The sequence below is a fragment of the Varroa jacobsoni genome, unplaced genomic scaffold (genome assembly GCF_002532875.2).
Source record: "Varroa jacobsoni isolate VJ856 unplaced genomic scaffold, vjacob_1.0 scaffold_873, whole genome shotgun sequence".
Lineage (NCBI taxonomy): Eukaryota > Metazoa > Arthropoda > Arachnida > Mesostigmata > Varroidae > Varroa > Varroa jacobsoni.
In genome coordinates this window covers 23,482-37,409 of record NW_019213775.1, presented here as the reverse complement: position 1 = coordinate 37,409, position 13,928 = coordinate 23,482, and the positions used below count along the sequence as shown (strand labels likewise).

Genomic DNA, 13,928 nt, shown 5'->3' with positions numbered 1-13,928 from the left:
AGTTCATTCAAAAAAATGCGATCGATTCGTGGAAAGAAATAGAGCAAAGACAATTTCCACCACCATCATTATCACCCTTTTGACGGGCTCTTTCAAGAGGCATTGCATGTGATGATAATAACAATGAAATAATAAGAGTATGATAATAACATCAGCTTGCATTTTTGTCTAAAGGTGTATCTACCGAGACGATCGTAAATGCAGCGACTGAATGTATCAGTAGGATATGTACTTGTGCCTAAATCATGACATGAAATGAAAACATCCATCAAATCCAAGCAAAACCCTCATACTGCCCCATCCACTACATAACTTCACTGGCATTATTATACCTTGAAGTTCTTCCATATCGCTAAACATATATATACACACGCATACAAATGTATCCACCTTTAGTTTCGCGCATATATAAGTGTTCTAGCGAGCTTATGGTGTGGCATTCAAGAGCGTACAAGTGTGGATGAATCCGAATGGGTAACGGCAATGTTTTGGACGCAACACTTACCAATATTACCTCTACTTTCTTGTTCGATACGTTATGCAGATTTATAGGATCAAAGGATTTATAGAATATATTAAGTTGAATCATGTTTTCGGTCAGCTTGTATGAGGTTTGCTCTACCATTGTATATCCAGATTTTCAAATCAATTTCGGCGCTGTTCATATTGTATTATGTAACTGTTATCAAATGCCGAAGAACTGCAAAAGTTTTATTTAGTTTAGACTGGCAAAAAGAATGAGATTAATGCAACCCATCTATCAAGCATGCCATAGAAATATCCTTTGCTAATATCCTAAATTCATATATAAATATGGGTCTTCTCAATAGTTTATTGAACGTTTCGCTTATCGTGTAGCTCTGCGCAAAAGCGTCCCACTGACTAGACTTTTTTTCTTTTGTCCGCGCTCAACATAGAAATACCGAAGTTGCTGCTGGCTCCAAAAGCAAGAAGCTATGCGGCAGGAAATATTTACGTATCAGTTTTGTCCAACAAGATGATGACAATTTTCATCCTTAGATTTATTGGCTTCGAGCCGGAACATCCTAGCAAGCTAGTCGCAGCGTGCCGCCCCCTTTGGGAAATCTTTCACCATATAATATTCTAGCAGACAATTAAACGATGGATCAATATGTCACTCTCATCTGGAATGCACATCTCGCCCGCACTATTAGATTTATGAGCTGCCTCAGCTTCTCATCAGCCGCTAATAGTATCAGCTAATAATGCAAACGTATCTAGTCACGAAAATTGATGTCAAACCCCACAACGCGCCCCCTCCCTTACCTTCGCCGATATTGCCCACTTAGACAAAATCTATATTAGTTTCCACATTATTCTACAACAACGATAGCAAGACCATAAATTCGATTCGGGCAAACATTTTTTTTTAAACCTCAAAATTGGGGTTGAGTCCTTTTGAACAAACTCCCTTTCCGAGTGAAACCTCTTGTAACGTAGATCGCCAACATTGCAATTCTAGCGGCAGCCTGCCATACTAAAGCAGTAACAAATAAAAACTCAGTACAAACAAGTAGAAAAGAGTGGTTTTTCGATGGCTACAATTGTTCTTTCCCTTCTTTTTCTACCATCATTGCCTATATCGTCGTCGTTTTTTCCACACCAGTTTTTATTACGATTGTCTTTGTTCTGTTCTATTCTGGGTGTCTATAAAAAGATGCTGTAAGGCACCGAAACATGCGGAGTGAAAAAATCCTTTCGCTTCACTGACCCGCGAGGATAGGTACCGAACTTGCTTAGCTTCGACTGAGGGTTGGCAACATCATCGCAGACAACACCCGCGGCGCTGGTAATATCTTGTGCAGAAGAAACATCAGACAACCACACCACTGGTGATTTCAACAAGAGCTTCAACATGAAGATGGTTCTAGTAGGTTACATGCAAGCTAATCTAGACAGAAAACAACTAATTCCTTGCGTTTATCGTATTATTGACAGTCTGCTAGCGGGGCGTTCGGGAAGTAAGATTGACGAATATGCTTACTAGGGTAATATCTGATATTTGTAAACACGAGTAGCTGTCGCATTCGAATACATAGCATACTCGAAAGACCTGATATCATTCGCAACGGTTTGCACCGCCTTACCGAAAAAAACACCTATCATATACGATATTTAGTCGAACACAGTTAGAAGAGAGCAAAGTAATACTCTCTGAAAGTAATCGTCTTTATTAACATATGCGTGTAACAAGCTTCGAACTTGGCTTGGGGACAAAACGATTATGTTGAAACACTGACCATTGGAGTTACAATGCAGAAGGCGCAGAGGGAGGTTTGTGATCCAGTACATGAAATCTAGGGCCGTAGTCTTTGACGAAGCTATGATTATAACTATAAAGTTATTATTGTTGTTATATTAAATAATATTTTTTTCTATAGTTTGTAATTCGTGCCCCTCAATCATGATGAACGTGAAATTAATTTCGAAGAGATCATGACTCACGATACTGGTTCGACGAGCGATCAAGTAAATTCTGCAGACTGGAATTGATCACGTGTCGCCGGCGTCATGCATATAACGTTACTCGATTCGATGCAATGCTTATTTAATTTTGAAGTAGGTCACTAAATGTTGTGCGAGGGCTTGTGGTACACAACACCGACGTCCCAGATAGCTGCCCAGAGGCATTCATTTTTATAATTTTCCTATTATAACAAATAGCGTGAATCAGTTGATAGATGCAGGTGATTTTCAACGCCTCTCACTGCTATGAACTAGAATTTCAACTTTCCCTAGATCAGTGAGAGAGTTAAGCTAATGAAACATTTATGGATTAATAATGCTCTAAAGATTACTTCCTCTTTCCTCCGAGCAGCTACTGGACGTCTGAAAAGATACACAGTAATATCATTATGTAAGGTGTGCTTCGTCAAGATGATTAGAACAAGCGGGAAAAATGTACGTGAAAGAGCATATTGGCAAACTCTGTCTAGAGTTTGCAATGAATGACAGATCATAGGCCAGAAATCAAGGCAATAAGAAAAACCTCTCAGAACGTCTGAAGATATCACAGTCGTGATTAATCTAGGCCTCGACCGCTATGGCGCTATAGTTTACCGCAAATATATAATAAACCAAAATAAACGCTAATGCCATATATAAAGATCGGTCTGTTACTCATAAATCGAAGAGGTCTTTTGCTACGCTCAATGGGATTTCCTTTAGTCCTTGTCTCTAGACGCTGTTCGGCTTGGTGAGCTGAATACAATTTGAGCTACACGATAGCGCATCCGAATTGAGAGTTTGTCTGATAGCTAAGTTATCCCTATACGAAAATGAATCTTTCAACCGAGTTTCTTGCATCTATCATTTCTGACAGCCATATCTATTTAATATAGACATTGTCCACCGCAATTACCATTTCAGTAAAGGACCTAAATTACTTACTAGTCATTTTTAAAACATCCCTTCTTTAAAGCTCAAACAACTTTTCTTTCGTAGTAACTGCACATCAAACGATATTTTTAAATACAAACAAGTTCAATTTTAAGCTGATAGTTCAAATGACCTAACAATGCAAAACTGAACGTAGCCAAAAAGTTCAAAAGGTGGAATGAGGCGTAAACAAACTGAAGAAGACTAATCTTTAGAGTTCATGTAGATGATTGAATGGGCAATTAACACTCTACTCTTTAAAACAGTCGTTACCTGAGCTCACGAAAAACATGTTTTTTTTTTGTGAAACTCGAACGAATTCTTGAATCTTTCAGATTTAAAGCCTTACATGGGTCTTATATGGGCTTTGCGGTTTGATTTTTCTAAAAGCCTTTTTTCTTACAAACGATTTTTCCGAAGCCGCGTGAAAATTTGCAGTAATAGGGACCGTTAAGCAAAACGGATGGCTTAAATAACAGCTAGTAAAATTCTGAGTACGACATAGAACGTGGCTTTGTTTTTTTGTGGGGCACCGGGCTAGACGAATGTCCGTTAGGACAAGCCAGACGGCAAAATTTCCCTTAACTTAAACGCACCAATTTGGTGGCCGAGTGGAAGAAAGAAAACATACCGCTCACTACTTCTCCTGCCCACATACTAACCATTATATGTATGGTTATTTGATCAGACTGTTGATGCCGTGGTATGACTGACAGTGTATACGATTTGGCATTGCTTTTATAAAAGCATGCATGCGAGATAATGTTTTAGTGCAGTTGTGTCATATTTTCTGTCGAGAGTTATTATTAAAATAAACTAAATGTGGATGGGCTGGCAGAAATGGTGGTACCATAGACCATGACAACAGCGAGGGACCCAGCGGCCTGTAAATCGAGTCATCATATATTACAATTATTTTTATTAGTAATAATAACGTGCAGTAGTAACTATTCCCTGCTGGCTCTACAACTAGTCGATGCCAAAGCTGAGTGAATGTGCTCTCGTTCAGTTTCCTCATGAACGACTGCAGCGGCCCAAATACGTTCTAGGGTTCGGCTACAGTAACAATAGCATCATACATACACAACGTTGGTTAGAGCGAAAGCAACGGCATCGACTGTAGTGGCAAAAAGCAATGACTGCATAAATAGATGCAGAAAAATTGCCGCAACAACGGCCCATATCAGAAATCGAAACGAATTTGCGCTTGAAAGCGAGGGAGGAAGTCGTCTGCTCAAGCTAAAGTTACGACCATCAAAAGTCATTGTCGTTTACGTTGCTGCCGCCGCTGCTACTACTACGAATGTTGCTTTGTCGATTCGTTTGTCTATCTGTCGAGTAATATAGCAGCTGCTGGCTGCACTGGTAATACTTGTGATAGTAGTATCCCGCTACGGCAGCAAGAGCTGTCATCTATGCATTTGCTATAGTACATCGACCTCATCTCACCTCGCCCTCAGCAACAGTTAAAACACGAAGATGAAGCGCAAGCGCGCGCAAAAGTCCGTCCTAGAACGAAGCCGCAACAGATCACGCACACGATGTCGATCGGCCGCCGACCGGCGCCTAATAATCATCCGGTTCAGAAGCAGTGGGAATGACGGCAACAACGACCGCTATAACTGTGTGTATTGTTTGCCCATTATGTATGTGTGTGTGTGTGTGTGTGTGTCTACATGTGTCTTAATAACAAAGCCACAACGCGGTCAACAGTTGCAGCTATGTAGAATAACTATAATGGGTTACTACTAGAATTCAAACCACACCCAGTACCGCCGCCAAACATGAAAAAAGAAAACGACAATGAGATATACATGAAATAGCCATGTGTGGCGCAGATTTTCTAACTTATCAGTTGGTTCTTTAGAAATTGATTTGAAGACGAGATGGCGCTTGTCTGTCGGACATCAATTGAGGAATGATATTTACGAATATGCGTATAACAGCACAAGGAAAAGAAATCAAAGAGACCATATGTAACAGCAGACACTGCGCAGAGACGAAAGACACTGAAGTTTCTCCACAGATGACACCGAACAGCTCATCAGCTTTTCGAACAGTTGGAGACAGTATGTCTCTATCTTATCTATATAGATATATATCTGTACCTATAGATACGTATCGATGCTTCAGATAGATTTATGTGTGATTTTATATGCTATTATTTAGGTGACTAGCTGGGCTCAGTGGTCACTGAGATGCGCTATTGGTATGCCTTTAATCGTAGAAGTTGACAACAGAAGTTAGAAAAGAATAGTAAGGGCACGAGCCACACGTCCAACAATAAAAGCTAATAACATTTAATTTAACTCAGGACAGTCGACAAATAATGGACCGCAGGCGCGTCACTATGGCATATCTAACGCAAGCAGCTACTAATGCCTAAATTCAAATACACGTTGCTATAGTTAGCTGCCTGCATAGACTGGATTTTGATTTTACAACAGACCGCTAATCCAATTTTGAAAATATATCATCTGTATCTTCAGGGACATGTCAGCTATTTTTGGCTCCGTTAAAACTTCAATATTTTTTAATGTAGTTGCAGAAAACACCAGTAATTGGCTAGAGTTAATGTGTACTCCGCTACATAAATCGACATACATGTAGGTTTTGATGAGAAGGTTGGATGAAAGCTTATTCGAAACACACACAAAAGCGTAAGGCTCACATTAAACGCGGTGGCATATAAGATCAATTATTGTATATTAATGCTTTTATAATATATTTCACTTGCCCGCCAATGGTTCAAAATGCACATAATAATAACATCTATTCATATAATAGCTTGTCCCGAAACACTTTGACCGCTAAACTGTAGCAAGAAGGACTCCGTTTGCAGAAACCGTTTTGGCAAAAGTCGGGTCTATCAATTAGAGAACAAGAGTTTAATTCAATAATATATATATATATATATATATGACTTGTTGTGACGCAGGCACTATAATTTGCCCAAATATATATGACCGGACTTTTTGTAGTTTCTTGTACGTTCCTGATCAATGAAATACACACTTCACATGTTCGGCTTACGAATCTTTTTTGTCCCGACAATTTGACACAATCGGGTATTCTGCTTCGTAACAATATTGTATCACACAACTAACTTTATCGAAAAGTCTACGCTCTATGTGTGCTATAAATACGGGACGGCCAGGTTTCTTTGTACTGGGACCCCAGTTTTCTCCCCTCTTACCTTCCTCTATGCTTCTTTAATACAAATGCGTTTACATTGCTTATCGGCGACGATCATATCAAGGTTAGGAATATTTCACGTTTCGCTTCATTCTCTCACTCGCTCGCTACTGCCCCGTCATCGCTACCACTACTGTTCTTACTACTTCTACTCTAAATACAACTACCGCTACCGATGCCGTCACTCGTTTTAAGAGTTGCGACAGTACAGAGAAATCTACCGCGCAGCAGAAGACGATAACTGAGATAAACGAAAGGACCCTGAGATCGTTCCTATTGCGTTAAAAAGGAAGAGCGTTTCGTGCCAAAGTGACTTCCTTACCTCAGCTATGTCATTGTTACAGAGAACATACATCTCTTCGGACAAACTGAACATTTTTCTAGTACATCCCTATAATGTATTCATTAAGATAGTAATTTTTTTACCAGGGTACCTGGCTAGCATGGAATGAATAGCGGTAACACATAGTTGCACGGACGATCCCAACTCATGAAAAGCATGATTCAAGTGCATGACAAGAACAGACACGCTGTTTTACAGTATCATCGACGTGTCGGTACTTGTGCACTCTATCATCGGCCCAACTGTGTCGAAGCAACGCTTACTTGAATGGAGTCACCTAGCACCCAATAGTCTCCAGTGATGATTGGACTGAACGTGACAATTGCCGAACAATATAAGGTCACCAATGTTGAATGCAGACACGCAAGCGAACGCAGTTGAACATGCTTCGTCACGATGAGGCAAGACAGTATAAATCGCGCCCGGCTGACGCTGAGACTTAGCGTCGTTCATTCGCAGCTATTATTAGTTCAATTAAATTCGACGGGCATCACACCACTAGCGTTATCAATAGATAATTAGAGCAACCATGCTAACATGACAACACGATATTGACTCGCGGGGAAAAATGCCCACCGAAATAGAAAGCAAACGCCTGACCTTACATTTCGTCGGAAATTGCAGCACGTTATTGTCCTATGACCTGTTTCCTAACATATTACACAAAACAAAGCTCATCGCAACATGCTGACCAAGCCACTTCTGTCTCCTCGTAACAGACGAGACGAGAATTTTGAATTTTCAAACTGTCCCCCGCATCGTAAAAAGGCCATCTGATATAGGCCGCTTTTGTGAACATTCGAAATTCGCTAGCGACTGTACACGTTCTTCTGTTATTTTCTCACTAAAGAGATATTTGATAAAGAAGCAGTTTTTTTTTTCATACCTTTATTCCAAGTTAGGAAATTTAAAAAACGACATCGAAAACCCACAACTCGCACTAATAATATGTTTTCATTTTTTTCTTCTAATTATTGATAACATCCTGGAAGAGTTCTCCGATAGATAACGGGCTGCTGCATCACCGAGTTGTGTGAGAAGGCCATTCGTGACTAGCGGAGCGTTTATTTAAAAAATCTTTGCATAGTCCAGACGAATCAGGTCAACGAAAATTCAAATCAACGAGCGATAAGCAATTAGCAGTAGCAGATAGAGCATGATAAAGACACTACAAGATTAACAAAAAGCCATATGTGACGTGACAAATAATGAAGTATTATAGGATGCAGTGTAATGTACTAATAAAATATCTTTAGCAGAAAGAACAGCAAAGCTGAGCATTTCAAGCAACAACCATTCTACGTCGCTAAACTCTGTTGTGCAAAGCTTAAATAAAGTAAAATGCTTTACCCTTCTAATGAAACGCTTATATGAAAAAATTTGAGTCATATAACTGCCCTTAACTTGATCTGTATATCTAAGAATTGATATAATCTAAGAGCTGAGTGCACGATATGCTAATTGAAGCATCAAGACGTCTATCTAGGTGCTGAACGCTTCGGCACCACAAGCCTGTTCAAAAATAACGATGATATCGGCACGAAGTGCACGCTGCTGGCAAACGCCAAGCTAATACAAAGATTTTCCAGCAAGGCTTTCTCCGCGTCAGGGCCAACAACGCTTAAGCGTGATTCTGGTGGCACAAATTCTTTAATTTGAGCCACCAGAATCGCACTTTGTAGCCGCACGATTGGTTTAAAGTGATATTACTATGATAGTAATGATCGTGATAGTTACTGCTGGGGCGCCAGCAATAATGGCGTATATTACGTGCTAGCGGTCACTAGGAATTTAATGGTCGCTAGACCTTCAGAGTCTGAAAACGAGACTTCAGTCAAAAGTGCCAAAAAAACCACAATACCACGTAGAGTAGACAAGGCCTCTGTGGTATTTGGCCAAATGAGACTGCACCGTGTACCGCCGACTGACGGATGGTACACGTGCATAATTTACTATAGCACCGTTGCTGTTTCGGTGGATACGTCCAGTCAGCCTGACAGCCGACCAGCCAACAACCACGATCTCAAACGAACAATATGACTTTACCCACTTAGCGAAATGGTAAATTTTGCTAAGTGGGCAAAGCTGATAGTGGCCCACTATTTGCCGTTTGATTTCCTGCTCTATTTGTTACGCGACGTTATTGGAATGAGCGGGCGACGTTTTGTGCAACGCAGTAAGCAGCTCAGATGACGACTGAAAGCGTATACATACATACACGTTATATTTGTTATGAAATAAACAACTGGCTTATTATGGTATATGAAGAACCCACATATTCCACGAATGCTTCTTACATTCTGATTGATGAGAACGAAAAATAACATTAAACACGCATAAGACATGCGTTTAAAGATAACTCCGATTCTCATTTCCTACATAATATCGCTCTCTTGTAGCGCGATTGAGTGTATTCTGCTGTCATGTCTTTGCAGACCGTTTATTGTGTGCTTGTAGAACATCTAGAGCTTGCATTAAGACACATTGTCTTCCGAATCCACAGTTATACAGATCACCCATATACTTCAGTAGCTGTCAACTCTAACGCATTAACGGAAGTTCTTTTTTAATGCGGCTTGTAAGTAAGACTACTCTTTCATATGTTTGCGCCCACTTTTTGGCAATTATTTCGAGTTACAGGGACAATAGTACTTGCTACGCATACAGAGTTCCCTTAAACAAATCAATATATAAAGCCGAGTCACTTAAATAGTGATGCTCATGTTTTCTTTTCTCAATGGCATTTCGAGAAGTCAGCAATGCCCTCTACGCGCGCCCAAAATTGTCCCTCGGCAACAGACGATACACAGACATCGTTACCAATATGCCTTTATGTAAATCCTGCGATATTAGCACTTTTCATATAAAAAAAAATATACAACGTTATTTAATGTGTAAAAGGGACTCATCGGATCTATTAAACCTAGGCACTTTGAGATAAGGGAGCTATATTTTCTATATTTCCTATACTAAAGTTTATTGATTGAGGTATTCTAAATCGATTTATCACCAATATGGATTTAAAAAGTTGGCTGTTTTTCCATAGCTCTGATTTTTAAACATCTTGGCACTGATACACTTAGCCAATACGTTGCTTACAATGTTTCTATCTACTTCAGTCGTTAAAGGGATGCACGATACTACATTATCGTGCAAAAAGTGACTACCATGGTGTACAACCTGTCAAGATACTGTACTGCTGTTTATGTTGTTTGCACACCAATGGCAGTTTTCCTAAAACAGTAAACTGTTCTACCTTGAACCAAAACCGAAGGCTTGGGGGCCTTGGGGCAACAGCAAGACAGCTGTAATACTAAAACAGCAACCTCGCTTGCTATATAATAGAACAAAACCAGCTTCCACCCTTTTAGATAACATGCAACTCAGCGGCAAATCACTTTTATGCATACTATGAAGCGAATCATACACAACTATTATATGTACGCACCGATCCCAAGTAGTAGTATCCATGTAACTCAGCCAACCGTTTGACGTCCTCAACACTGCCCGGCATTTTCACAACGAATTCATTTGAGAACACGGGTGGCGCTTCTGTAGGTGCTTCATCATGAACGCCAACATCCTGATATCTAGTTCTGTCACCAGTCACACTGTCATTTTCAGTACTTGTTCCTTTTCGACTACTGCCAATTGCATATCGACCACTGTCCAAGTTTTGTTGCTGACTTTCTTTACGGGCCGTCGTAACCTCTGAAGTCCTTATGCTAAGATCACCTAATGCTAGGCCCCGCTCATTTCTCTGAAGGGCGTCTGCAGAGTTCACACCTGCCCTGCTGATCGCGAATACGGTCAATAGTCCGACGGCGATCTTCCTAAGTAGCAATCCATCACAAATTACGGTATAAGTTTCTCGTCCCGCACGAGCGGTGCGCGCTCGAGAAGGAGACTGCTGCATCTGCCCCTGCGACGGTCCCGAACCGTCACAGCGTATTCTTAAACTCATTTCTACGTAAGGTGCACGAAGACGCACAAGAGGTGTGCGCGTGTGCCCGCGTACAACTACAATCGCTCCACGATGATCAACTCAAGAGGCGCCGTTATGCTCATATAATGAGCTCGTGCTTCTTGCAGCTAATCTTATATTCCGCTGTAACCGCAAATGTAGCTGGTGGCAATGGCCCTCCCAGACACTCGGACCATTCGTGGCAAGGGAGAGTGTACGCCACTGTGGAGGATAGCAGATAGCAGCAGCTGTAGGATAGCACACTGCCGACAGAGTAATGATGTGCACGCATACGCAGACAATCACCTACAGCGCCAATTCAGGTCCGACTACCGATACGGAACTCACGAGGGATACGATTTTTATTCTCAGTTGGAAGTGGGTGGATTATCTAGCCGTTTATTGCACTGTACGAAGCACACACAATTCTGATGCAGGTCTCATTTAGATCATCATTAGCTAGAACAGATATTGACTGTGTTCGAAGCTATTTTTGACGAAGTGAGACGACGCAACTGAGTGATGATACAAGCGAAGCGGATCGTGGCCGTAGTACACGTCCGAGGTGTTACTGCTGCTGCTACTATTCACCAAAGATTATTACTTCCTAGTAAACAGTAGCAGCAAAACGACTGTTATTATTATTGGGATTCGCTTGTGGTATCCGCCTTTTCACTTACTCGATTGTCTTGATGCCTGAGGCAGTTGATGTCTACGTTCGGACAATGACGTGGTACTAATTACCGTGACGACGACCTCCTGCAGTGTCGTCACTTCAGTGTAATCTGTGTCCACCACTGACATCAGCTCAAGAATATCAACGCATTAATTTAACTCGACGCTGGCACTGGCCACCGCTGACGCTTCGATTTGTCGCTATCTCGGACGCTCACACACACACACATACACACACGCAGACACGCACGCACGCCCGCCCGCACGCACACGCACGCACACACACCCACACACACACACACACACACACACACCCCACACACACACACACACACACACACACACACACACACACACACACACACACACACACACACACGCGCGCACTCAAAATCCCTGTCTCTGTTTCACTTTGTTTGGATCTCCTCTGTCAGATCTTCTGAATGGAAGCGCGTGGCGACAGGAATCAGCAGTTGAGACTGAGCAATAGCAGCAGCAGTAATGGATTTGCACCCTCTGAGGCAGATAACTGCAATTTTCTTGTGGTTTTTTTTCAAACAAATGCTGTCCGTGATCCCATTTTGTCTTCGTAATTCAGTATTTGATGCCCTACTACCTAAAATGTTTCAGAAATTAAAAATGGACTTGGACACAATGACTGCTTGCAGTACACAACGATGATTGTTCGAAATCTTTATTTTCAGAGTAAGCTAGGTTGAATTTAATGATGATTTTGAGGACGACGATGATTGCTGTTGGCTGGAGGCGCTCTATAGCAGTCGCAGCTGAGCGCTGATCTCCAGAAGAACGCCGAGACCGCTGCCTCAATGGCAATTCTGCTCCACTGTTCAGTAACGCTGCTATAGCGGGACGACCACACTGCTGCTACTGTTGTTATTGTTTCAGGCGCTGTGGGCAGAGTCTCACGAGATGAACATCCTCATTGTATCAATGCTGGTTCGTCCGGTTTATCAAACAGTGCTGACATAGACGATCGTCAAAAGAAAGCACACTCAATGATTTTCCAATAGCTATCCTCCATTCGCAGTGGCCAATGTGACTCTAGAAACGTAGGAATATATAATAGGACATGTCCTACTTGAGCGTTTCCAATTAACAGTGATAATCTTCGATCGGTCGGCGTTTCCTTTTTTTTTTTGTTAAGCGGCGGATCACTTCGTCAAAAGGCAAACTGCATGATGATTACACGACTGAACGCAGACTGTGACAACGGATCGAAACTCTACTCATTTGCTGTATGCCGTTCTATCTGTTTGCACGGTATCTCGATTCTCCGCGTGCGAACAACAACAACAACAACAATACTCAATTCAATTTGCTACTCGATTAACTCTTTTTTGCCGTCACTGTCCGTCACGGTAAGGCACCACTAGCACTGTTGTACCTATTGATCACCATTACCACTTAACAACAACAACAACAAGAACCATCATTACGGCTCTCTTTGACTATCATTGAAGCATCTATGCATGGAGCGAGTCGCTGATAGCATCGTAGTCGATCCACACCGATCCTGTCTGAAGCAACGAACGAACGAAACCCAGCCAACAGTGACTCTCTCTCTCAGCAGCAGCAACGCATACAGCCGGCCGCTGGTTCGTCCTGACCATTGAGGGCGACGACGAACCCACGACTGTGAGCAGCAGAGTCGTCCGCCTGGCGCAGCATCAGCGCCCTGTCTATCTACTCTCCTCGGCAACGAGTTCGTCTGCGTCGACAAACAACAACAGACAGGCAGCAGTAGCGAAGAGCTGCGCACCACAACACAACGACGGGCTAACGCAGACAGTACAACTACGAATCAATACACGCACTGAGTCTTTTGCTCTGTTGGCGTATGAACGCATGCGCTAGCGGAACAAGAAGACAACGCCGAACAGCGGCAGAAAATGGGCGGCGACGTATGTAATGGCGATGACCATCCACCACACAACTAATTGTAGCAGAAAACGTTTTAAAACAATGAGGAAGATATTCATAACAGTGGAAAAAAGCAGAAAGTGTTCACCGCGACAGCAGCAGACCGCACAGCGTGCGTCGGACCGCCATCGGGAAAGGGCCTCCTTCTCTAAACACGCCAAAGTGGGAGAGCACGCGCGGTTCTTGTTTAAAATGTCCATTGACAGCTGGTGTCAATAATACTAATTTGAAATCGTGCCCCAAACAGCTGGGCCATTTGATACATTGGCTATTTTTATCCAAACCATCAGAACATCACTGGACTTTTCGGACGTGCCCGTGGATGAAGGACACAGATATTCAAAAATTGATCGTAGCAAGTATTTCAAAACCCTCGGGCTTTTTATCGAAGTTTTCACGTACGGCATATCT

The 13,928-nt window shown here is 42.0% G+C and overlaps 1 protein-coding gene across 10 annotated transcripts in view; it reads right to left on the bottom strand.

The window, feature by feature from the left end:
* LOC111264558 (furin-like protease kpc-1) overlaps positions 1–13,530 on the bottom strand; it is a 106,438-nt gene extending 92,908 nt beyond the window's left edge. For 4 of the 10 annotated variants that reach the window (XM_022840575.2, XM_022840576.2, XM_022840571.2 and 1 more), the window contains exon 1: positions 10,386–13,526. In XM_022840575.2, the coding sequence (XP_022696310.1) occupies positions 10,386–10,901 (516 nt within the window). In that variant the 5' untranslated portion in view covers positions 10,902–13,526. Of the gene's footprint in view, positions 1–10,385 lie in introns of all 10 variants that reach the window. The other 6 variants (XM_022840570.2, XM_022840569.2, XM_022840572.2 and 3 more) reach the window with 5 other exon arrangements.
* Positions 13,531–13,928: the final 398 nt, after the last annotated feature.